Source organism: Vidua chalybeata, chromosome 1 (genome assembly GCF_026979565.1).
Source record: "Vidua chalybeata isolate OUT-0048 chromosome 1, bVidCha1 merged haplotype, whole genome shotgun sequence".
NCBI lineage: Eukaryota > Metazoa > Chordata > Aves > Passeriformes > Viduidae > Vidua > Vidua chalybeata.
In genome coordinates, this window is record NC_071530.1 from 126,126,268 (window position 1) to 126,153,490 (window position 27,223).

General features: G+C 37.2%; 1 protein-coding gene across 3 annotated transcripts; it reads right to left on the reverse strand.

Annotated features, from left to right (window-relative positions):
* Nucleotides 1-1,076: 1,076 nt before the first annotated feature.
* LOC128791916 (ATPase family AAA domain-containing protein 2-like) lies at nucleotides 1,077-21,577 on the reverse strand. 3 transcript variants are annotated; one of them, XM_053949861.1, is made up of 18 exons: nucleotides 21,502-21,577; nucleotides 19,391-19,427; nucleotides 18,964-19,050; nucleotides 17,819-17,897; nucleotides 16,887-17,043; nucleotides 16,555-16,670; nucleotides 15,181-15,355; nucleotides 14,481-14,569; nucleotides 13,994-14,153; nucleotides 12,739-12,829; nucleotides 11,998-12,303; nucleotides 10,164-10,254; nucleotides 8,556-8,739; nucleotides 6,842-7,027; nucleotides 5,620-5,755; nucleotides 5,278-5,384; nucleotides 2,891-3,019; nucleotides 1,077-1,624 (listed from the first exon to the last, which is right to left on the reverse strand). In XM_053949861.1, exons 2-18 carry the CDS (start codon nucleotides 19,413-19,415, stop codon nucleotides 1,586-1,588), a joined length of 2,157 nt encoding a protein of 718 aa, XP_053805836.1. In that variant the 5' UTR covers nucleotides 19,416-19,427; nucleotides 21,502-21,577; the 3' UTR covers nucleotides 1,077-1,585. The 3 variants fall into 3 exon arrangements, with proteins under 3 accessions (XP_053805836.1, XP_053805817.1, XP_053805827.1); XM_053949842.1 differs by having other exon boundaries at nucleotides 6,842-7,042; XM_053949852.1 differs by lacking the exon at nucleotides 21,502-21,577 and adding an exon at nucleotides 19,916-19,936 and having other exon boundaries at nucleotides 6,842-7,042.
* Between the last annotated feature and the right edge of the window lie 5,646 nt (nucleotides 21,578-27,223).

Sequence of the window (27,223 nt, forward strand, 5' to 3'; positions counted from 1 at the left end):
GATGGATAAAGAAAACCCAAAAAACCCTAATCCATGCAGTTGAAACTCCTGAAAGTGTTCCTTGGGAAGGAAACAGAGTCCATGACAAACCTCACTCCAAGGCAGGGCAGACCATTTCTGAGTTGGATTTGGTCTGTGTTTCCCATGGAAATGCAAGACAGTCTGGAAAGAAGAGCCTGACTTGGAAAGATAAGAGAAGAATATCAGCTTTTGAAAGCTATGTTAAAAACACTGAAGTCCTGCAAGTTGAATGATTCAGTCATTGAAGTAGTGACACTGAGATGCAGAAAGCATAGGCTACATGGCATGCTTTATAGGCATATAAGTTGTCTCTTTTTTACTAAGGTAGACCAAGATTATAAATAGTTTAAGTAACATTTTCACCAGCTTGGATTATGAGTTTTAATTAAACACAAATGAGTCCCAATTTCTAAACAGATTTTTGTTTTTAAAGCATCTAAAGTAGAACATATAAACACTTGACTAAAGAGTATTTCACAGCTACTTCAGGCCAGCTAAACTGCACTCAGAGGTTATGTATATTTTGTGTCAAGCGCTGATCCTGATGTCTTTTTGTCATCAAAATATGGGTGCTTTCTGTGTGACTATTACTAAAATAAAACCAAAGCAGTGTCTAAGTTAATCTTCATAAGATAACTCTTCAGGTAAGAAACTGAATCCAAATTAACAGGAAGAACAAATAAACCAGTAAACCAGCACATCCAGATGCATCAGCTACTGAGGGAGGAGGATCCAAGGGGACGAACTCAGAGCTGGAGCCCTGAAGGTCACCACACCATGGTCGCTTACGAAGCGACGGTGCCCGCCCCTGTACCCCGGGGCACTCAGGTGCCTCTCGACCCATCCCCGTGAGGTGACGGGCAGCCAGAAAAAAAAAAAAAAAAAAGCAGTTCCAGTATCTTCCAGCAATAAAAAAATGTTTGGAAGGTTTGAGACAACATCAGGAATCAGAATCAATACACTTTAGAAGAATTCCATGCTGTTCTCTTGAAAAGAAAACACTTGTCCCAAAATGAGTTCTTTCACCAGTGTGCAAAAGGCTGAGCCATACAAAGTAGAGGTATTTGATTTATTTTCAGTTCTGTGCAGAAAAGGGTGGTAGGCAGTAAATCCACAAAGCCGGCATACTGACTGTCAAAACTTTCCAGACACTAATGTTGATTGGCTCCCAATTATACAGTCTTCCTGTTAATTAATATTCAATCTTCTATTGGTTGAATCATTCTCTTGCTTCATATGCTAATTAGCCCACATACTCCATCTTCTTTCAAGCTGGTGCCCACTTTTCTTCAGCTGATGCCTTCCCTTCTTCACATAGATCCTTTCTCGATCCAGTGGGCATGATCTACTTCTGGAATACCTAGTTGAATAAGTTTGCCTTGTTTAGGTCTTCATAATGTGGCATTAAATTGGTCATTTCACCAAGTGTCACTCTGTTCTGTCTGATTTCAGTTATGTACTTAGCTTTTTTCTTCTATTCTTTTTTCCTATAGCTTCTACAATTAGTGAGACATGCTAAATATAACTTATCTATTTGGGAGCCACACATTAGAGTAGTCAAGTATCACAGCCAACTGAGGGCTGCAATTTCTTTCTTCATTTCCTAATAAAGAAAAAAGAAAAAAAAAAAGTCAAATTAAGAGTCAGTGTGAATACAAGCCTGAGAACCCTAATAACTTCTTCATCAAAAGAATCAAGAATCTGTACATACATACAGGTGTTAGTAATATTTAGCCAATACATGTGCTACCACCATCTTTCTAGCCCCACTACCTTCAAACATGTCCTTAGGCACCCAAAACAGAGAGTAGACCAGAGAAACTGCAGGGATCTAGCTCAAGGAACAATGGATCTCTATCAAGGTGCTTTCAACAATAAAAAAGAAGACAGTTCCTGAAGAGCCACTATTGAAAGCTGGAACTAAAGCTAAAAGTAGACATAGAAAATGAACCAAACAATCAAATCCAGTCACAAGAGCACACAAGCCCTGATATAACACAAACAAATCCCCCCTCATGCTAAAACACATTATTCTGCTAGATGAGAGAAGGGCACATTTTTCAGGAATAGCCTCCTTAACTAAAGAGAAGAGGCTTCCTCTTTTTTTTTTTTTTTAAGGCAGACTTGGAAGCATAAAGAATTTTATGTAATTTTATGCATAAACATCTGAAAGACAAGTGGATTCAAGGATCTTGAAGACTGAATACTCAATCTATCTAAAACAACTTAATACTGAGAATTCCTGCCTGGGACCATGGGTGCCTGTGGAAGATTTCTGCGGAGTTCCAACAACGCAGAAATCCTCTCTCAGAGGAGGAGATTAGAGAGTTGGACTCATTAGCATCAAACCATCGTAGGCAGAAAGCTCCCATGTCATACGAAAGATGCTTGAGCCATGCCAAGTTAAAAAGAAAGTCTAGTGAGCCTACAGAAAAGCCTGAAATTCTTGCAATGTTTCACAATTAATTTCTTTTCAAGAATAGAATGAGTGCTATCCAAGTGTTACCATGCATGCCTGCCTGCAAGGGAAGAAATAGGAAGTGGCAGACTGAGAAAAGTGTTTTCCTTTCAGAGCCCACCCCACCCCGGAAAAGTTCTTCAGAATGAATAGTGGCAGATAGATTAACTGGTTTGGGAGGCCTGTGTAGGTGGACCCATTGCCTTTATCTGCCAAAATTGCCAACAATTATGCCAAATTCAATAATGGGTTTGCAATAAGTAGATGTCTTCTATCCTGAAATGAAAGTCTTGTAACACAGGCAACTAAGCAGTAAAGAGTGATAAATAATTGTGACCACATACATATGCATAATATACATACACATAATACCATGTGACAGAAAGTGCTATAAGACAAAAAAAAAAATACCTCCACTAATATGGTTTTGTCTGGATTTTCCCGCTGTTGGTAAATGCACATACTAAGAACAGAATATAGTTTTGCCATGCTTGATATACTGATGTTCTCAGTTGCCACGACGACAGCATCCAACACTTTCTGAAGAAAAAAAAAGTGGAAACTACAATTCAGAATAGGACAAGGTATGTCCGACTTTCATATACTGTTAAATAAAAGTGGTACTTTGGAGATTAAATATCTCACAAGATTTAACTGGAGAAAACAATTTCTCACACTTCAGACAAAAAGAAGGCTTAAAGTTCAGACAGTATTTTCTTACTCGTCAGTCTATGACATCAACAATCGTAACTGTCAATCAACTGCCTCCAGAACAGTGGGGAATGACAAAATCCACTTTGTTATAGAGTAGCTGCCACAGAAAAGCCATGGTTGTATTTACTTAGAAATGCAATACAGGGCCCTGAAAAATATGTCTTTGGAAGCCAGGCTACAGATCTTCCAGATACAGCTGTGCCAGCTGGAAACAGAAGCCCCTTAGGTGCTCACCTCTACCCATTAGCTGGATGTTACTGTGCCAAACACCAGCTAGCTCCTACCTTTCAGCTCCAGAGTGGATGAACTAGCAGAATGACCACCTGCAGCAAATTACCAATCTGTCACACAGTCCCTTCTGTTGAGATGTGAATGTGATAATCTGTGGAAATGCAACACTAGCAACACTAGCACTAGTGGCACCACTGTAACTCTGTGTTGTGTGAGGTTGTGAAGATATAGCTTAAGAAAGCAGCTGCACCAAATGAAAATAGTACTGTCTCACAGCTGCTTGCCATTAACTCAGCCCTGCTCAGATCAGTTAGCACAACACTAAAGTGTTTCCCTGAACTTCCTTCTATCCAATGTGCAGCTAAGAGGCACAAAACCCACACAGCGTGCGTTCAGCTGCTGCAAACACAACACATAGGACATGACAGAGGTGCATGGCCAACATCCCCAGCAAAACGACTTCTAATTGCTGCCACATAGGTGAGTGCATGCTTTTCTATTTGTTCATCAAGTTCTATGCCTATTACCAAGCAAATAAGCAAACAGAAACTGCCTTCAATCAAACCAACTTAACAAACCCAAACAAATAATATAAAAACCTATCCCACACAAAACCAAGCAGATATATTTCGGACGTTCACCCAGCTTATTGACTTCAGGAAAGTTCCAATGAGGTTCTCAGGTACAAGCACCAAGTTTCAGTGACAGTCATGTTAAGGAAACAAGTTTTCTAAACAGACATGCTTCATGACTGTAGCTTTCTCCTCACAGCTGAAAAATATATATACACTGAAACATCTATAAGGATTCTACCATACCATTGCTTCAGCTGGAAATAACTTTGGAGGACATGCTATTAGCACTCTGACTCTAGAAAAACCTATGTAGTTTCTCTCCATATACAGGCAGATGTGAACAACAAACCCCCCTAAAATTTGCTTCCTTAGGACACCAGCCTTATAAAGCTAGTTTCACTTCTACAAATTATGTCACAGCTTAAAAGTGTGACACAAATTGTGTGGACAATCCCCTTCATCAGAGGGGATTCCACTCTGGTCATATTCTCCCAATACAGAGGAAATATCCAAATAATACTCCCTTTCTCAACAGATAAACAGCAGCATATTCTGCTTTGACCAAACTCCAGGACTTCATCTAGCAACTTCCCGAATTTTTGTCCGAGCAATATTCCCTGCAAATCAGGTCCTTCTTTTATACCCTCTCCAACTCAAGCAAAGGAACCTTTTACCCCCTGCAGCTAGGCCCACTTTTGACCCTTTCCCCAGCTATAGCCTAGGGTAATAACTTTGCTCCTACAGGGGATTAGAAAAATCTTGTAACACTGGTTGCTGTATGGATGTAAAATTCTAACACTGGATTTTGAAAGAATTTTGGAAATGCAGGTATTAGTATTTTATCCAGGATGTGCTTTGTTCAACCTGCTGATTTCAGGTTTAAAGCCATAACTGCTAAAAATCAAGGTCCTTTTCTGGTTCCTAATACATGAAAATATGCAAACAGAAAAACAAAACAACCCTACCCCAATCCATCATAAAAACTGCATTAATAACTAACAGTACTAGAAGGTTATCACTGGGCTATTTTAAAATTTAACAAGCCCTTTTACATTAAAAATTAGGAAGATAACCCTGTTTTCTAAAATACAGCAAGAGCAGCAGTTTACACCAGCTACAGAAACAACTGTCACAGTCCCTTACAGGCTGAATTTTTTTCACAAGCTATATATCCCTCTCATAAATTTTTTGCACTGGCATTGGTTAAAAACCAAATTAATTTACAACCGTAAAGAAAATGTCCTACTTCAGTATTAACAAAATTGAAGTTAAACTTACTCTGAGCTCAGAGTAATCCACAAACACTCCTCGTTTTTTAATTTTGATTGCTTTCTCGTCCAATACTTGTGGTTGCTCATCCACCTGAGAACATGTTGCCTGTGAATCTGGAATGATGCAAATTTAAGTCAGGATTTCTCTTAATGTGGAATAGAGTATTTGCTAAATATACTCTATTTGAAATAGGGGACCTCTCTGAAATAACAGAGAAAAATTTTAGTCAATTCATGGTGCTTAATTGCAAGTACATGAAAAATGATTGACAGAGAATTATCACCAAAGCAAATACTATATTAGCTGTTAATTTACAGTAACAAAATTTTATATGTAGGAAATCCTTACCTGCACTGTTTTTTGATGCAGGGGGTTCAGCAGCTTGCTTCATAATCAAGTTCTCATAAAACCCTTTTCTTTCAGCACAGGTAGGCCGCGGGATATTGAAAACTTCTTCACGATTAGTATTAAACAATGTTTTTATCTAGACCATGAGAAGAAAAGAGATTTCAGATATAAGGCCAAACAGTTTTTTATTTTCTATTCCAAAAAGACGAGTACATTTCTAAATTACACTGAATACTCATCTAGATAAAACAAGTTATTAAAAGTTAACTTCTTGGCCTTAAAAGGCTAGATTTCCATATCACTGCAGACTAAAATACCTTCTCTAATCAACCTTCTCAAGTTTAAGATCCATGAAAAAAGTATGATAAACCAATCAGAAAGGGGTGACATTTACCACCCCAAATACTGCTTAGTGTACATTTACCCAGCTTGATGTCCTTTAGCTTGAATATTTATGACAGCTACAGAGGGAAGAGGCAGGGCTCAGCAGACAAGTGACAACTTTTTGGTAATGTGGTTTTTTCTGGGTTTTTTTTTTTATTTTATTTTAGAAGGCACTTATTAATTTTATAAAAACTTTTCTACTTAGCCAAAATAATCAGAGCAGCATAATAGTATTTTAAACACCTTCCTTTAATGAACACTCTCAGATTCTAGAAAGCACATTCTTAATTAATTTTGTTACAAAATACAACTAAAAATTTATTTCCATGTTGCTTAAACAGAAGTTAGTCCTTAGCTTTTTAATTTGCCAAGTTTCCACCTAGATGAAGAAATTGATTTTTTTGTGAAATAATTTAAATTAGAAATTACATTCTATCACTAACAGTGTGACCACAGTACTTTTTCAGTAAAAATGTTTTCAGAAAAACAGTCTTTTTCCCAGCTACCTTTCAAGCACTGTGTATTCTTTACTAAGTACATACCAAACCATCCTGAAGCTACTGAACTGGTTGTCTGAAGTGTATCTATATGTCTGTCTCACAAGTCTCACAAGTGTGTGGGAGGGGAGAAAAAGTTGAGCCAAAGTCGATCTCTTTTCTCAGAAAACACTTTAGACCAATGCTTTCAGCATTGTTTAATCTCAGCAAATTTTAAAAGACAGTGTTTTGGTGCCTTAGTAATAACAGCATAAATCTGCTTGAAAGCAGCAAAATACTCCAATGTTGTAAGTTAACAAGAAACTGAGTAACAAAGGAAAAAAAAGTATTGACAGAAATACCTCTTCAGGGAGATCTTCATGTGGCACATCAGATGTTGCAAGGAGCAAAACTGGAGCAAAGTATGGAATGTTATTCAGCAATCCTGTAAAAGCAGCTTTCAGTGTAGGTCCAACAGCCTCCCACCATGAAGGGATTTGTGGGATATAAATGATACTTGGTGCTGTTCTTTGAGCTTCTCGTATCAACTGGTAAAATGAAAGCTTGGATAAGAAAATTGCATCATGTAGAACAGACCACTAAGTAACTACGTATCAGTCAGACTACCTTGTGAAATAGGAGTGCATAAAGCCAAGACATCAAGACAAACCAATAAATTAACAATTTTTTAACAATAAGGCGACATTTTCACTTTGACTCAAACATAGACATTGCTATGCAGACAGAACTGAATCAGATTTCAAAACTACTTAGGGGTAAGATAACTCCTACAGAGCCTCAAAACTCAGATGATGTGATGATGTGCCTGAAAAATCAAGACTAACTCTTCAGCAAGATGTATTAGCCTGGAGAACACTACACAACTGTGACTGCACCATTTCACTACACACAGTTCAGTGTGGGCCCATACTCAGACTGGAGCACAGCCTGAACAAAGACCTATGTGAAAAGATGAGGGCTAACACAGTAAAAGAAGCCTGGTCATAAATCATAATTTCAAGAACATTTTATAAGAGGTGACGAGTCCTTAGCCTGCCTGAGGAGCTAAATCACTCAGAGCCTCTCATTCTTCTCATTATCAAAGTATCCATCAGACCAGATGATGTGCTTTGAAAGACCACAAACCACTGCATGGCACTTCAGTCACAGAAGAGGACATGAATCTACTACATGAGGGAAGCAGCAACAGTCCTTTCACATGGCAAATTTCTCCATGTCCCATTTCAGAGTAATATTCAGGGAGTTCCTGTCACAAACGTGTAGACATGGTATTTATATAGCCATAGTGCAACCGTGACATAACAAAAAGAGAATTGCTCCTCCTGTGTGGCAAATGAGTATCCAGTCACATGATGTGTCTGTCCTGACTTGTACAGCTCTAAAACACTACTAATAAAGATAAAAATATTTCAATACAGCGATGCTAAATAATTAAATTGATTTCCTGCCTAAAAGTAAAAAAATCAAAACTGCAGTAATCTGCTTCTATTTATTTTTTCTAGTTAAGAGACACACATCAGTTTGCACATTTAAGCATTCCATGAATTGCAATGCTTTCATTGCATTTCACTGTTGCAGTACAAACTGTATATGTATATTCAAAAAAACTTCTTTTCACAAAAACTTTGGCTGCCCTACAAAAACAATAAAAAAGAAAGTTACAAAAAGTGCATGTCGCCGTCAGGCTGATGCAGAGCCAACTACTGGCAGCACAGAGATTTAAGAAGCATCAAAACCAACTTTTCTGGATCCCATCAAGACCAGCAGGATTACTTGCCACAAAGAAAGGCTTATTAGCAGCACCTGCCATCTTCCCAAGCTGCTAGCAACATCCTCCCTCTTTAATTTCAAATAGAAATGAAACATGGCTATCTACAAATGTACTTATTCAGTATCATTCCATCTACAATAAAAGTGAATTTTCATACAAAAGTAACCATATAACAGCAAATTCAAATCAGGCCAACTCCATTAACAGTGATTTGTGCTTATTTCACTGGTTTATATACAGTTCAAGAATCCTATGAGAACAACAGCAACAAAAAAAAAAGATACCTGTGAACATGTTTCTTCCTGTGATGTGGTGCTAACAAACAAGGTGGGTAGATCTAGTGTATAAGCTGGAAATTTTTCCAGGGCATGTAATATGGCAGGTGCCAAATCAAAAGCCTGCCCACATCCTGGCTCTTCAACTAGTAAAAACCGTGGCCTGAAAGATGTTGGCTGGTAAGAAGGATTTCTACAACAATAAAAAGAAAACAAGTTTGAAAAAGAGTGATAAAAAGGCACACAGATGTTAAATATTTTTCCCATACTTTTTTTTTTTGTAAATATGCTCCATGTTCTACTAAATAATAAGTTGGTCTGTGATTCTGTGATCAAGAAGACCAGTCTATTTATCAAAGTCTATTTTCTTAAAAATTGGTATCACTCCTCTGCTAAAAAAAAATCCTGCCAGTTCCCAGCATGTCTGCTATTCCTTTGGTTGGGTTAATTAACAGTTCTTAAATCCCACAGGGTGAATGTCCAGGCAAATACACACAAAACAGCTGGTCAGTAATCTGATAACGGGGCAAAATAACAATTCTTACAGCTCAAACCAGTCTGGGTCTCTTTACTGTCCACACACAATCATTTTCAGCTTGTCTTGACTTTAAGTGAGATCTCTACACCTATCAAATTTACCTAAAATTTGGTCACAGCTCTCCTGGAGATGGTGGGAACAAAGGGGCAAAACCACATTTCAAAAAAAAAAAAAACCCTAATGTGGGTACTGAAACACATTATTTGTATCTGAAGAAGAACATGACTTTATTGCTTAAATTACAGCACTACACTAAATATGTGCAAGATTTATATTCATTTTATTCATTAGTCATTCATTTTATTCATTTAGTCATTCTAGTTGTTTCATCTTTGACTTGAGCATTAATTTCTTAGTCATCTTGCTTTACTTGCATGAAATATACTTGTGAAGAGGTTTGTGCATTTTCCCACCACATTACTATTGTACCTTTACTTGCTGAAGTAAAAGATCCTAGAAACCTAGTGAAGTTCAGCAAGTCATATTTTCTGGGCAGCACAGCCATAGGAAGGGAGAAAAATATCTGACAATAATCTATTTTAAAAACTACTGGACTATGTGACTTCCACAATTAAAATGTCAAAAGATAACAAAAAATCAGTAGGGTAAAGGTAAAAAATTGAGACATTTAAATTTTTCTCACAGTGATTTAACAAACCACTTCTTTATTTTGTTTCTGATACGTAATTTGCTACTGGTTCAGCCATCTTGGAAGGTAGAAGGGTAAAAGATGGCTACATAAATCCATAGAGATATTTTAAGCTAAAAGGACAGAATAAACATTTTTTGGGTCTTGAGTCTTTGAAGGAATACTGTGGATTAAACATGGTTTAATAGTCTGTGAACCAGTTGGACTTAGTAAAAGAAGGCTGGGCCGATCAGTTTGACGAGTTAGGGCAGTGTAGTCAGAACCGTTAGATCTAGTACCCAGCTGGATCTTCACGGCTGAATTCCTGCAAATATTGATCACTGCCACACACACCCTTAACTCCTTCATCTAGCAGCCCTCATATATTGACATAACATTTTACAGATGCAGCCTTCTCAAAAATGTCACTATAAAGAGGACAAACATGTACCTGCTCGAAGTGCGGATTTCTCCCTTTTTGCTGTCAGGATTCTTTTCAGAGACTGATGATGAGTCATCATGACTGTCAATCCCATCATTCCCTGAAATAGGATTTAAAGACAAGAGAAATTTGTTATCTTTACTGAATAGTTCATATCTCACTCTTGCTTTAATACACCTTTGAAATCAATGCTGGAAACTATTTCTCTTGCATTTTGTTATTTGAATGCTATTATCTGAAGAGTACAGCCTACCACAGATCTAAGGAGATTGCACAATATATACAAAGCTGTCCTGTGTCCTATGATTTGCATCAGGTATTATCTCTCTATTGACAAATACTTGGGAGGTTTTTTTCTTTAGAATAAAGATGATCTGGAACAACTTCTGTAGTGCCTAGATAACAGAAAAACCCTTCTGCCCTCATTTAAGCATTTATTTACTATAGTCATAATAATTATTGACTATATCAGTGGACAAAGGAAGGGTTACAGACATCATTTATCTGGACTTCTGTAAAGTTTTTGACATGGTCCCCCACAGTGTCCTTCTCTTTAAATTGGAGACAGATGGATGTGATGAGTGGACTCATCACATGGACCATCATTAGATGGATAAGAAAGTGGGTGGATGGTCACATCCAAAGGGTAGCAATCAATTGCTCAGAGTTCCAATTGACATCAGTGACAAGTGGTGTCCCCCAGGGGTGCCTACTGGGACTAGTGTTATTTAATATCTTCATTAATAACATAGATGAGGGAATTGAGTGTAACCTCAGTAAATTTGCAGATGACATCAAGCTGAGTGATGCAGTTGACACACCTGAAGGATGGGATGCCATCCAGAGGGATCTGGACAAGCTCAAGAAGGGGGACAATGGGAATCTCATGAGGTTCAACAGGTCCAAGTTCAAGTTGCTGTACCTGAGTCAGGGCAGTCCCCAGGATCAACACAGGCTGGGGATGAACAGATCGGGAGCAGCCCTGCTGAGAATGACTTAGGGCTGCTGGTGCATAAGAGGCTGGACATGACCTAGCAATGTACTCTTGCATATCAGAAAGCCAGTTGTGTCTGGGGCTGCATCCAAAGCAGCCCAAGGGACAGGATTCTGCCCCTTTGCTCTGTCCTGGTGAGACCCCACCTGCAGTGCTGCATCAGCTCTGGGATCCCAGCACAGAAAGGACATTGACCTGTTGGAGCAAGTCCATAGGAGGGCCACCAAGATGGTGAGACAGACGGAGCACCTCTCCTATAAGGGAATGCTGGGAAAAATTGGTTTGTTTAGCCTGGAAAAAAACAAGGCTTCAGGGTAACCTACTTTTGGATTTCCAGTACCTGAAGAAAACCTACAGAAAAGATGGAGAAGGACTCTTTACAAGAGCATGTAGTGAGAGGATAAGGGGGAATGGGTTCAGACTGAAAGAGAGTAAGTTTAGACTGGATATTAGCAAAAAATTCTTTACTGTGAGAGTGGTGAGGCATTGAAACAGGTTGCCCAGAGAAGTCATAGATACTCAGTTCTTGGAAGCATTCAAAGCCAGGCTGGATGGAGCTCTGAGCAACTTGGTCTAGTGGAAGGTGTCTCTGTCCAAAGCTTGGTGAACTAGATCACCTTTAAGGTTCCTCCAATGCAAATCATTCTATGATTCTACAATTTGGAAAGAAGTGCCTCATATGTGAAACCTCAGATCCATCTCTGAAACAATTAATGGGATGTGAGCTACTGTCAGTAACAGGGGGCTCCAGTAGAGAACCTACAGTGTTATACTGTAGGTTCTCTACTGACACACCGCTCTCACTCCGCACACTCTGCAAAGTATAACAATTAGATGTTATTGTAATACCTTGGTTCTTCAGTGCAAGCTTTGCATGGGGAAATGGTCTCTCCAAGGCTTGTAAAATTCTTTTCAGGGTGTTTTCTAACAGCGGCTTTGAAATAGATGGTAGTGCTCTCCCAGGTGAAGCCCCAGATCTCTGTGATGCTGGAACAATCTTCTGCATGGCTATGGTGAAGTCCTTTGCTGTTACTTTAATCGATCTGGCATCTATCTTCAGTCTTTTGTAACTCTCGTGTATCTGCGGATAGCGGCGGCGCAAAGCAGAGAGCCCAGCTTCAACACATAAGGCTTTAATATCAGCACCACAGAATCCTGACAAACAAATCAAGAACCAAGTGTTACGTCAACATATATATGCGTTATATAGGTTAAAAACTGTCTGGATGGTCTGGCCAAGAGTGTTGGTGAATGATGCTACATCCAGTTGGCAGAGGGTTCACTAGTGGTGCTCTCCAAAACTCAGTCCAGTCCTTTTTAATATCTTTATCAATGATGTGGATGAGGGGATTGAGTACACCCTCAGTAAGATTGTGGACAACACTACATTGGGTGGGAGTGTTGATCTGCTGGAGAGCAGGAAGGCTCTGCAGGGGGATCTGGACAGGCTGAATCAATGGGTATGAGGTTCAACAAAGCCAGGTGCCGGCTTCTGCACTTCAGTTACAGCCCCATGCTGTGCTACAGGCTGGGGGCAGAGTGGTTGAACACTGCCCAGGGGAAAAGGACCCACACTGCTGTCAAACTCACCAACAGATTTCTCAGCCAGGTCTTCAAGTAAGTTGTCCGATGGCTTCAGGGTCCAGTCTCGTGTGTGAATTTTGAAAATTTCTAATCTTGCCTAGAAACAAAATGGTTGCATTTTAGATTGCCTTAAGTTTTCTCTTAAGAAAACAATCACAACACAAAACCTCCAAACCTCTCACACTAGTACAAATAGTTTTGTCTGCTAAACTTCTAAGTATTTTAAACATCAGTTATTAATACACTCACTTCTTCTTCAAGCAGGAAATTTAATAATTCTTACATCAAACTCTTGTGGAGGATGCAGAGAAACAAAAGGCAAGTGCATTTTCTATAAAAAGTGAGTTTTATAAGCATGAGACTTAATGATTTTGAAGAACAAATTGTAGTAAAAGCTTCATCTGCAAATGGACATTTTGCATCAAAGAAAATTCTCTCAAATTTTGCAAAATTTCAGAGTGACAGTTTCAGTAGTTCATCAGATTTGCTTTTCTGACAGTTGATTCAAAGAAAAAGAGTACTAGTCGATTTAAAATTGCTACAGTTGCTACCAAGAACAAAAACTATGACTCAAACTACCGTCACTCATCCAGAAAATATCAAACATCTTCCATTCTCATCTCTGATCCTAGTAAGATTTTCAGTGAAGTATCTCCTGGTACACAGATTAATTATGGCACACTTCTAGAATTCTTCCACAGCAGAGAATTGTCTATTAGATCTGTTTCATGGCACCTTGTCTCTTGTTCCTGAGAGCAGATAAATACTGGATAAAAATGTTCCTGCTAAACGCACTGTTTTGTGCACTTTTACTAGCTTTCAATCCAATTAGCCTTTTATCTTTGCTCCAAAAATTGCCAAGAAATATCAGTGATAGCCAGAGAAAAAACACAAAACCAGGGTTACAGTTTTGCACACCATCTCTCTCCCAAACATCCCTACACCAATATTTTTGGTTGCTATAAAACAAATTTCTTCACTGCTTAGCTATTGCCATTGAACTCGAAGTGCTGCACCTGTGCAATGTACTTTATATCTTTATCCAAGACAGAAGCAACTACTTGTTGACATCATCTTACTCCTATATATATTCAGCACCAGGTTTGCCCTTCACAGTACAATGGAATGTCTCCAGATATCCCTCTTGTCTCCAAGCTGTACACTACAGATGGAGACTTGCACTGCTCTGCAATGCTGCCTTATTACAGGGGTTTGTCATAAAGATGGACTTTGCCACATCAGTTTGATTTGAAGTTCTGACCTCTTTGTTTGGCAAGTTGAAGCGGAATTCTCGTTCAAAGCGCCCAGGTCTTCGTAAAGCGGGATCTATGGAATCCAGTCTGTTGGTGGCTCCTATCACCACAACCTCTCCTCTGCTGGCTAAGCCATCCATAAGTGTCAGAAGTGTCCCCACAACAGAGCTAACAGAAAAATATAATTTTCATTCACCAGTTTAGTAAATTTTCTTCAGTCCCACATAACCTTCTCCACTGATCCTTCAAAAAGGACAGGTTTTTATTAACAAGATACTGATCAGTGAAATAATTATTTTTAGACATAGAAAAATACAAATAAGGTAACACAGACCTTGTACTGATATCAAGCTTAGTGAATTGTTTCCATTTATTGTTTTAAAATCATCTGAAATTCACTAGCACTGAATTACTAGATTTCAGGTTAAATGAAGGTGTCTCATCAAGATAAAATAGGCTGTAGTCTTCATTTCACAAAGATTAAACATGTCCTACCTGTGAACCTGATCTTGTTTGCTGGACCGTACAGGAGCAAGAGCATCAATCTCATCAAAGAAAATAATTGAAGGTCGCATCTGGTAGGCCTACAAAGAAAACACAGGAACACTGACATCAGGAAAACAGCACTACTTGAAAGAGAAAATGCACGAAAGACATTATGGTTGGAAAGGCATTGGAACTAGATTTTTCAGACTAGCATCAGAGATCTCTACTAATTAACCTAATGTGAAACAGCAGCTTGTCAACAGAAAACAGCAGCCTGTCAACCCACTGAGACTGGGCGACAGGAAACAAATCATACCAGTAGTTTTTACTGCTATTTGGCAACCATGAGAACAGAGACAGGACTCAAAGTTTCTGGAAGTGACCTTCCATTACTAATTTAAATGAACATGTTTTCACCCTGCATCTGTTTCCCTCTCACCTAAAGCTATCATCTCTTGCTTCTTGAGGCCATTTTTGTGACTGAGTTGTGTGTATGGTGAAGGATTTTTTGAGGGTGGGGGTGGTGGTGGTGATATTCTTGTTTGCTTTACTAATCTTTTCAATACATCTCAAGAGACTCCACTGAGAAAGGGAACACTGATAATCCCATTTCAGTGGAAGGAGATTACAAAACATGAAAATGAGTGAGTTCTTGACTATAAAAATTAGTTATAATTCCAAGAGAACACATGGCATGTTTCAACCTTACCTGCTCAAACACTAAACGAAGCTGTCGTTCAGATTCCCCTACCCATTTACTCATGCAGTCAGCAGCACTTCTCATAAAAAAGGTTACTTTCCTGTCACCTCTGCTACATTCATTAGCAAGTGCACGAGCAACCAGGGTCTTTCCAGTCCCTGGTGGACCATAGAATAAACAGCCTCTACAATTTAAAAGAAAGATTTTTTTAAAAAAATCATATAAGAAGAAATGCCATGGAAATCTATTACAACCCCCATCCCTAAAATATACAACTCTCCTGTCCTAAGCTGGACTTCATGGATAAGATAGTAACAGCTGAAGTGTGAGAAAAGTCAAAATAAAATTCTGCAAGGCAGCAAACAAAATGAATATAGAGAATAATGCACATGTACAAAATCTTGAAAAAAGATAGTAGCATCCCAGTTCTGACATGCCAACAGAGATGGTTGCAGTAGGGTGAAGCAAAACAAGCAAATTTCCAATGCAGAATCTGAGACTGAGCTAACTTAGGAAGCATCAGTCCATTTTTCAATGATAAACTGCATATTCATTCTTGTTTTCACAAAAGTCAAGATTTGAGAGTAAAGCATTTAATTCTCCCCTAAAAAGCTTTGAGTTACTGGATTTGGTCTCCCTTTGCTGGTGATTAAGGAAGAGGAAGTAGTCTAAAAATGGGAAGGTATTCTGCATTTCTGTATTTCCATCAACTAGAAGAGACAATGCAGTGCTGCTTCAAAAAGAATTTCAATTAATAAAGAAGCAAAATACAGATTTTCTTCTGTTTGTTATACTTTTAAATTCACTGGGAGCAAATAATTTAAAGTCCTATTTCAATATACCATGACCAAGGATATATAAAGCTAATGAATCTCCAATAATTTCATTTCATAACACAGAACTCGCTTAGCTGTGTAAGAAGGGGACAGATTCTTATTTTAGCCCAAACATAAAAAAACACTGCAAAGTTCTCGTTGCAAGTCCCATCAATTATAAAACTAATACCTGAAAATACTTGGGAAAAAAAAGAGTTGGTGTAAGACAAAACTGGACTTCCACAAAGCAAACAACTGTCAACTAGCAGCAGATAATGCCTTCCTACTCAAAAACTGATCAAATCCACTTGCATGCCATACTCTAAAGGAAAAAAAAATCTCCAACTCCACATTTTAAAGGCTAGTTTTGCCACACAGTAAATCTCTGAACCTACATATATGCTGTATCCTATCCTTTTTTTAAAAAAAATTACTTTTGATTAGTGCTAAAAAGAGCCATAAACACTGCTGAAAATTTTGAAGCATGGAAACATGTTGATACACCAGTTGGATATTCTCCTGAAAATAACTGAGTTAAGAACTTATTGTTTTAAATGGTGTCTCTTACCTTGGAGGTTTAAATTTCAATATCTCAAAGACGTCAGGATAAAGCAATGGCAAAATGACCATCTCTTTTAAAGCTGAAATGTGGTCAGAGAGACCACCCACACCATGAAATTGTGCCTAAAGATGAAGTCAACAGAACATGTGTTAAAGAAAGCTCCAACGTCTATAAGGTTCCATCACAAATTAGATGTCAGCACAAAGAAAATGTTAGTAGGAATTTGCAAATCACTTGAGAGAAAACTGTAAGTCAAAGGAGCTGTAGATGGCCCATTACTGGAAGCTTCCATAAATACTGCAAATGTCTCACTGACACCATGAAGTAAAAATACTTACTGAACCATCTATTTGCATTTGCTCCACACCAGCCAGGCTTGCTCCAATTTTCATGTGATCCGTGTGAACTTCATTTAAGTTGCCTTTCTGAGTTGCTTTCGTGTGATTATTTGGAGCTTCCTTTACATCATCTTTCTGAGAGTTGGCTGAAGGTGACCTAATTTGAATTAAGGAGAAAGAAAAAAATGCTTTCTAATTTATGATGCAGTTAGATGATTTTTGATTTTCTAATGATAGCAAGTGAATTCAAAAGACCTTATAAATGAGGATAAGCTTCCTAAATAGTTATTCATTCCAACCGTTTCTCATTTAATGGCCATGAGTAAATAAAGAACTTTAAACTGAGTTAATTATTTTAACAACTCTTAGCACTTAGATATATGAGTATTGCAACTTATAATTTAGAATTTCATTAGGCATTTTTCTTGTTTAAGGATAGTTTCATAAAGAAACATGAACTCTCTTGAGTGATTAAATTAAAAAGCCATTGAAACTTCCATACAGGCTCTCCCTGTAAGTTGTGTTCAGTTTTAATAAATCGTACCCTTCAAGATTAAATCTTAAATCTTAATTTGTACACCCTTCAAGTCTAAGATTTTCAGAGGGACATTATGGCTTCCATTCCAGAAAAAATGAAATTTCAGTTACACAATCTCAGCCACAACCCTCATCACCACCTTATCAGTGACCAAAAATAGAGCATTTTCAGATAAAATCTAAGGACTAGTAAAAAGGATGGCCTCCCCTGCAGTGTATGTTTTCCTTATATCCTCAGACTACCACAGAAGGAATCTGCAATTATATTAATCTCTAATTACCACCAGTCCAAAAAACCTTGAAAGCATTATTCAGTCATATGAACAGCACAAGACACATCAGCACATATCAACAGTACTCTTAAAAAGGAGAACTATCATAAACCATACACCAACCTTTTAGATTTTTTGCTTGAATCTCTCTCTTTGACAGGTGAAGTATGGTTGGATGGGCTTAGGTTACGTTTTCTTTGATCTGTTGAAAGCAAAGAATTTAGAATTTGTTGTGAATAAGTTTGAGAGAAACCAGGATAATCAAAGGCAGAAAATGAGACAGGTATTATCCATCTCTAACTTCAGGAAAAGTTTCAAGGAGGGGATGTTGAGTGTTTTAATCATGCACAATAGAAGTAAAAAGACACACACCTGATTTTTAAGAAAAATTGAAAACCACAAGAGTAAGATTATTGAGTCTCTTTAACTGCTATTATTTTAAGGGTAGATAGGTAATTTTTTTAACTGAAAAGCAACAATAAGGATGCCAAATGGCAAGAAAAAATAGAATGCGCACAGGATACATGCATTCAATTAAATTTACTGGCAGAATGAAGTAAGAAATATAAAGTTTGTGTGCATGTATTTTCATTTATAAAAAAAAAAGAAAACCTAAACCAACAACCCCTCACTTTCATACAAGAAATTAGCTCTCAAGAGAAACTGTATAATAGATAGTATTGTAGAATGTACTCTATTGGGTCTGGCTGAGATGGAGTTAATTTTCCGCACAGCAGCCCTCACAGTGCTGTGCTGTGCCTTGGTAGCTGGAAAGGTGTTGATAACACACCAATGTTTTAGCTACTGCTGAGCAGTGCTGGCACAGCATCAGCACTGTCTCCCCAGATTTCCACATCCAAGCAGTAGGCTGGCAAGATCCTGGGAGACGACACAGCTGGGATAGCTGACCCAAATTAACCAAAGGGATTTTCCATACCATATGACATCAGCTTAGCTATAAAAATTAAGAAAAGTAGGAGGAAGGTGGGGCTTTTTTTTTTCTAAAATGTTTGCATTCTGGAGCAGTTGCTACACATGCTGAAGCCCAGCTTCATGGGATGTGGCCAGACATCACTTGCTGATAGGAAGTAGAAAACAAAACCTCTTTTTTTTCTTTCTTTGTGCACAACTTTTTCTTTTGCTTTGGTGAACTGCCTTAACCTTCAAGTTGTCTTCCATCTTATTTTGTCTTCCCAGCTCAGCTGAGAAGCAGGGGTGGTAGAGCAGCTTGGAGAGCACAGGTGTCGAGGGCAGCCCAGCACACCTACTTTCCAATGGAGATTCGTAGCGCTCAACAGCTTTCCTCTGCCGGAAGGAGCGACGCAGGCCATTGCCTTCTTTTCCTTCGTTTCCTTCTGGTGAAACCATTGCACATCAACACAATGTTAAGTTGTGTAAGTACTGTTTCAAATGTGATGTATTCAAAACACACTACACGACATATTCCCACCTGTCCACAACTTTTTATCTTTTAAGCATTTTGGAAAAACATGATTTTTTTTTTCCTCTGGATACCTATTCTGAGCTCACTACAGTACAGCCCTAGAGCTTAAAGCTTGTAATGGCAGTAGCAACATAAATTCTTTAATAGATGAAAAACAACAAGTAGTTCAGCCCATCTCAATTGTTAAAGTTAAGGCTTTTGGCTAGAGCGTGGTCAAGAAAATTTAAAGTAGAAATAGCCTACAATCCTACCTGGATCATTGTTAGTTCTTCCCATATTGAGGCTTTCCTGATTAAGAGAAACAAGAAAGATCAGTCAGAAATAAGCAAAAAACCTGTGGGCATATTTGGTACTTATATAGTAATATTTTCAAGGCACTCCATATACACAAAGATTAAATTAGGCACAGGAGGAGAGAATGGGAGCATCTCTCTGGTACCCAGGATTAATAACAAGTATTTCTGCTCTAAAATAGGGTTTAGTACATGTGGCAGTTAAACACTTCACTAGATGCAAAAAAAGAGTGCATCAATTAATCCCAGGTAAAAAAATCCAGGAATGTAGCAGAACCTAGGACAAAGCAATTCCTAGCAGACAAAAAAAAATCATCCTGGCATTTGGGAGACCATAAACAAAGTACTATGGAAAAATATGGTTTAATTTAAAAATAAATAAACAAACAAACCAACCAACCAAAGAAAACATAAAGGAATTCAGATCTAAACAGAAAAAGGCCTATCAAAGCAGGCTATGAAGATGTTCAGAAAACAAAGCACCTGTCATCCAAAAGGACAGTGGACTAACTTAATAGAGGAAAACTAAGAGTGAATATGACTGCTGAATATCATTTTAACATGAGTTCCACTCACAACAGAGGACTACTTGAGCTCACAGACAAGGCTGGCAAAAAAACAAACAGAGATAAAGCATACATCAGTTTTTAGTAAGATTTGAAGTGAAAACTCAAGCCCTGAAACAGCTGTTCATGAGCAGAGTCCATTCAAAAGTCATAAGGCAATTCAGAAAGCATAGTTTATGGCATGTATTGCATTTCACTGCTATTTTTGAGTTTCTTCTGAAAAAGATATTCCTCCACCCTTAGAGTGTAGATGTGACATGGCTGTAAGGTATTAAACTATAATTGGAGAGCAAAAACAAATAGTTTTCTAGACTAAACTGTGCTTTGGAAGAAGTTTGTTGAAATTTAAAATACAACTAAATAATTACTCTACATGAAATACCCTACAAATCTTCTCCCCAGCATGCACTTTTTTGCCAGACTGCTTCTGAAGTACTAAGATACAGAGTTGATATGTAAGAGCAAAAATAGGCAGGTACAAAAAACTTCACTGAAACCAGCACACATAACCAGTATGACATTTCAATACAGTGTGCACAAAACAAGTCATTGACCTCCAGCCAAGTTTTTCAACACCACTTAAAAATTAGGTCCAAAAGTTTACTTTTTTGCAGAGAGATTTAAGAACAAGTGGTTAAGCATTTGCAAATATGCACCATTTTCAGGTTTATTTTCCCCTCTTGCTGAGCACAATAAAAAACCCCCCCATAATTTAGCAATTAAAAATGAATTCTAAAAATCATACTAAGATAACAGAAAGAAATTATGGAAGTTTGTCATCACACTTAGGTTGCTCTGCATGATAGCATTAAGTCATTTTTAGTTTTAGAGCCTTCCTCAGACAACAGACTTAAAGAGTGGGTTGGAAGGAAGCAACATGGACCATCGACTTCAACTCTTAATATTGCTTGTTCTTCTTGTAACTGGAATTACAGTCTTGAGCTGATATTCTATGATTGTATATGGTAGAAAAAGCATCTAATTGCTGTTACACTTTCAGAAAACAATGTCAGTGTGGGCTTCACAAAGAGAATTAAGATACAGACACACAGACAGAAACACTAGGACTGCTTCACTTTGTATCCAACTTTCCACCATGTCTCAGCTCAACCTGGCATTACAAAATTAGTTTTAAGCAGGAAAGAAAAATTAATTAAACATCAAGGTGCTTCTGATGCAAGTTAAATCTACTGAAAGTCACAACATAAAGTGACTGTTTTGGAGCACAAGAATCAGCCCACACATAACAGAAGCTCAGGTGTGATGATCTCTCTGCAACAGCCAATCCCAAAATGAGGACACCAGTAGCCAATTTAAACATTAGGTGTGCCCAAATTCTTTACACATGAAACACCTGCCAAATACATCCTTCTGAACATTCTCTGAAGTCTTAAACAACCTCAAGAACCTGTTGCCAAAAAACACTCAGGTTCAAGAGCATGGCTGCAAAGTACAAAGGCCAACACTTTATGTAAACTAGCACTTTATAATGACAGGACATACCCATGCAGGCAGAGTTAGAGGACCCTATGTGCCAACTGCAGCGGAATGTTTACAGAAAGGCTGTGAGGTTGCTGAGCAACAGCCGCTCTCCAAAGTTCCAGCCTTGGCCACACCCAGTCCTGGTGCGGCTCTATTATAGAAAGTCCCACTTGCAGCCTAGAACTTCACAATTACAGAATCATGGAACGGTTTGGGTTGGTGGGAACCTTTAAAGATCATTTGATTTCAACCCCTCTGCCGTGAGCAGGGACCCCTTTCACTAGACCAAGTGGCCCATCCAAGCTGGCCTACAAGGCATCCACAACTTCTCTGGGCAGCCTGTTCCAGTGCCTCACCACCCTCACACTAAAGACCCACTGTATATGTGGTGGCACATCGGAAAGTCTCAGCCTAAAGACATTTATCTCTTGCTGCCAGGAACAATACCTTTTTCTGTTGTCAAAAGAAGAGAAAATCCCTAGCCAATATTATGCATAAAGCCTTGCTAATAGGGCTCATTTAAGTAGCTTTGCAAGAAGATTAAAAACCCTAGTCACTTTTAAATTTGCCAAACAAAACATTGATTTGTAGTACTGTAACTACTTTGTCAAGTCTGCAGCTTTGGTGGACCTCAAAATCACCTTCAGCTTTTATCCCAACCCATACTACAGAAAGTATAATGTGAAACTGGTTTAATAGGATTATTTTCCATAAACACAAATGAACTGACATTAATTCCCCTACTCGCTTTTAATTCATTATTAATTCAGTTTCGTGTTATCTGTTCCATTACTTTTTCCAAGGAATTATGTGACACTGACAAGTCTATAATTTCCTGGTACATTTCTTTTATTCTGTTTAAATATTGGCATGCTACCTTTCCTTTGCACTCCTGAAATTTCCCATGTAGCAAGAGTTACTAAAAATCAACATTAATAGATTAATAGTCCAACTTTTCAACAGTGCCTCTAAACCTGTAGGATACAGCTTATCCAAACTTGCTAATTTAAAAATGTTTCATTTCATGTTCCAAAGTAAAAATAGTTCCTGAAGCAGATACAGGTCTTCTCCCTCCAAATTAAACCAGTAACAATGGGAATGCCCAGGATCCCTCATCGTTTGAAATAAGTTATAGAGGACAATGACAAGAGTAACTTCTAACTCTGAGATACAGAGGAGAACACCACAAGTGAATGCTCTTTGACCTGTTAGTTGTTAAAACACAGTTGTTTCTGGTTTGGCATATGTGGAAACTGGGATGTAGGGAACCTTACAATATCCACAGTGTATGCAGCAAACATAAGAGCACAAGTCAGGAGGTCTGAACAACTCATGGCCTAACAGCTCCAGGCAGCTCCTCATACATCCTCCCCTTTTAATCCAGAGATGCCAACAAAATATCACCACATTAAAGCACAAAAAGCTATGTACAGCTGTTCATTATTAACTGATCATCTTTTTATTGGAATCACAGTTAACACTAACTATGAAAAGGGAAATAAAACAAATAATTGCTGGAGTTTTTTGTTCTTTCTTTGTACAATTTCTGGGGTTTGCCTCGGAACAATTTTTTTTTATAAAGCAGTCAGCACATGTGGAATTAGCATGATGAATAATTGCAAGTAATTTTTAAAATAATACCAATAATAATTTTGTATTTTACATTGTCTTTTTAAGGAGATAAAGGACAAAAAAAAAAGGCAATGCAGACATACATACAAATATTGTGTTAGACACCTAGAAAAACAGATAGGGAGATTACATGTCAAAATGGACCAGTCATTACAGTATGGATAAAAAATTATCCACATTCTATCTTTACTACTTGTAAGGCTGAAGTTCTGAAACATGCAAGTATGCATAAGCATAGAAGAATTATGAAGTCAAAAAAAAAACAAAAAAAAAAGTAAATAAATGTCTGATATAGTTTAGTAATAAAAGTTGCACTTCCATATAGCATTTTCTGAGATATATTCAAGTAGGAAAGCAGCTGAGACCAACTGAAACAAGCTACAATGTTGAAATATTGAATTGCTCTTGGCCAGAGTAGCTAACATGAGTTATAAATTTGAATTCTATTCCTTTATGCTTACTGCTTGGAGATGTGGAATGATCCAGCAACAATAGGAAATCTTTATAAATTTAATAGTATATTTGCTTCTTTGTGATTTAGCATTCTAAAACACTCAGGCAAAAGAAAGTCTACATTAAGAGAACATCAGTGACTCATATTCAGGGGATGGGCAATACCATATCTGGGATTGCTTTTTTAATGCTAATTCAGCTCAGCTGTGTGAGTCCCTTTCCAAGGGGGTCATTTAATGAGCGCATTCTTTTTCAGAAAATCCCGTTTCTCTCAGATCTGGCAATAAGTCAACATTTGTGTTGAAGAAAATGCTAAATGTGAGGCAGCCAGTCCCACATTTGCTGTGGAAGAGGAGGAATTTGATGTAATGAATGATGTAGAATTTGCAGAACAGTTGCTGGATTTAGGAATTTGAGTATTGCCCAAAAGAATACACATTGCTCTTTTTCTATAAAATTCCATGGCATACTGGAATAATTTAAATAATAAGTTTTCAAAATTGCAATTAATTCTGTTTTCCCCATTTTCTATACCAAACTTTAAATCCTCATGCTTTATTTGTGGAATTTTAAAATCTCACAGTTGTAACTTAACATTTTAATGTTTTAACATTTTAATATTTTAACATTTTAAGACTGTAGGTCTTAAAAGAATTGCAGCTACCCGCAGTAAGTCAGAAGTTGAGCTGAAGGATACCAGCTATTCATCTAAACCAAAGTGACTATGATAATTTGTCCTATTTTCCTTTTTGTATTCTTGGAACTTAGTTCCAGGGGACTATAGGCAGTCTGAAATTACTAATTAATACGAAAAATCAGCTCCAAGGTACCCTGCCTAAGGCATCCAAAGTTAGTGAGCAATTTTGGTCATACTTCCTTTGTTTCCATCTAGAAGCTGGAATGAAAGGAAATGGAAATCTGTATATAGTGTCTGAATAGTGTATGTTCACCAATTCCCTGGCTCTTTGCCCTGCTTCTAAGATAAACATCCATACTTGGACTTGAATCTCCATAAATCTCCATCCAGGTATTTGATGTGAATTTAAGGATCTCAGGGAACATCACAAAACTGATTTCTTGTGCAACGTACACATCAGCTTCACTTACTTTCAGCAAGCAAAGATGATATCACTGACACAGCTCATGACAGTCAAGAGAAATTAGTGGTTGTTTGTGAAGTGCCTAGGTGCTGTAATGAGGAACACCATAGAAAAGTCTGTAAGATATCAACAATGTCTATCAAGAGCAGCATTTGAGCGGAGAGTGATAAACAAAATGTAAGATCACACGTTGAAATGGGGAGAAAATGATAGTGAATTTTTTGGCACCATCCATTCATTCCAACAAATGAGGTAAGGGTATATAGAAAGAAGAGTTTATGATTTGATAATGCAAGGCCATTGAAAGGTGCCTTTGCAGAGGGGCTTAAGCTTGAATGGACATTTTTAATTATGACCTATTCTAAATCTTCTCATCTTGTACGTTTATGTGCCATTTCCTAGATTTTTGTTAAAATAAAAACTATCTACTTCACATTCCAGAAAGATACATAAATGCAATTTATTTCATATTACATTTCAATGGGTCTTTGAGTTCCCTGATTGGTTGGAACTGCTAAACCTCTATATTTGAAGTTTGTGTCATTAACAAATACATGCTTCAATTACTCAAACAAACCATGACATATGTTGTCAGTAGGTACACAACTCATTAGGTAATTAAATGGATAGTTGACACATTGACAAGAAATTACATGGAAATAACACACCCAATTGAGCAACTTTCCCCGGATGCTTGCTTTTCCTAACTACCTGGTCTACAACACAGTGTTATTGTTACATAAACTTTTTTTCCTCACAACTTTCACTTTTCTTTCACATATTAAAATATAAATTTAAATAACTTGAAAGTACAGTTGATAAACTGTGGCACTGCCACACCTGTATTTACAAATCACTGATGGATGCTTTGGTCACAGTAAAATAATTTCTTCTACTTACAATTCAGTTCTTAAAATATAATTCCTCTACAATGATGAGTCTCATGATATTTTGAATTTAAACAGCAAAAGAAATGTTTTTCCAATAGTACTATTAAGTGAAATTAAACATTGATTCCTTTCTTGCATTCAGCAGGATCCAGTCTGCAGCTCAGCTATATACACTGCAGTCCTCACTTGTATGAACTTCTCTTCATACAGCTTGTTAAAAGGTATAATTTTTTTCTTCAAATTTTCATTCTGTGTGCATTATCACCTTGAGAAAAGCCACTTGCTATATATATATTTGTTTTAATTTGGGAACTCATTCCAGTACAAAGTAAAATCCTCTTAAACCTTTTATTGATGGCCACCCTCAACTTTGGGTAGCTGTGAAGAATTATTTATCTATCATTCCGATCTCTAAAATTGTTATACATCAGTGAATCGAGTATTCACTGATGTGAATAGTAGTAGCAGCAAGATTTTTTTCATTCTACTGTGTTATATGTTACTGTGTGTTATAATACACAGTATTACCCTGTAAGACAGTTTCACAAATACAATATCCATCAGATTACAGTGTAAGAGTGATGTTCGGCTGGGGCCATCTGCTGGTTGTGTTGCTGATCTTTCATTGCCAGATTTGGAAAATCACTTTATATTTGTAATTCTATTGTAATTATAAAAATAGCAGCATATATTAATAATCACCTACATATACATATATAATATGTATATACATATATAATATTAATAATCATCTATATATACATATATAATGGTTTTATCTACTTTTTATTTATTTTTAAGGTTAAATATTCTGTGAACTTTATATGGCCCAATTATCAGAAGAAAAAATAATTAATTTATCTTGCTTTCATAAACAAAATAAAAATGGAGAGGAGAAGGCTTAAAAAAGCTCTTACTTCTCAATAACACCAAAAAGAAAGCAAGGAATAAAGTAATATTAATACTAAGATGTAAATGATTTAGAAAAGAAATCCACATATCTTTAGCTTTTATTTCTGTGATGAAAAGGATAAATAATTCTTATTGTCTTATTTGATGCATTGTAAGATTTCACCTTGAATTTGTATGTGTTATTCTAAAATAGCTAAGATGCACCATGTCCAATTTTCTTGCTATTTAAAAAGATCTTAGTCAACTTTATGATATTCTTCAAAGGCTTTTATTAAAAATAAATTAATGCCAAAACAGTAGCAGATGAAAAAAAATATAGTCTTTAAAACCAGAAGTTCTGATCAGTGAGCTACTGCAAACTAAGAATCCAGATAATTTAGTTCAAAGTGTAAGTGTATTTTTATAATGATGCTATTATGTATTTATTCACTTACTGAATGATAATATTGATAATTATTTGCACTGTGATTGAGTCTTATTTCTATTATTGCAAGACTTTATGCAAATTTTAACTGTGTTTTCAGAAGCAGGAGAAAGCATTTTACAGATTTTGCAAATTTAAGAGAGATCCTTTGCACCTATTAAATTAGTATACATATATATTTATGTATTTATACAAACAAACATATATACATATTAACTTATTATAATAATGCCATGGTTTAGTTGATGAGGAGGTGTTTGGTCATAGGTTGGACTTGATTGCTTCAAAGGCCTTTTCCAGCCTAATTGATTCTGTGATTCTGTGCCTATACA

Coding starts and splice junctions, on each gene's coding strand:
- LOC128791916 (XM_053949842.1), bottom strand. CDS start 19,415: ATGGGAAGAACTAACAATGATCCAG. Junction 12,830..13,993: donor TCAACTTGCCAAACAAAGAG/GTCAGAACTTCA, acceptor TTTTGTTTCTAG/GCAAGATTAGAAATTTTCAA. Junction 5,756..6,841: donor ATGAAGATCTCCCTGAAGAG/GTATTTCTGTCA, acceptor CTCATGGTCTAG/ATAAAAACATTGTTTAATAC.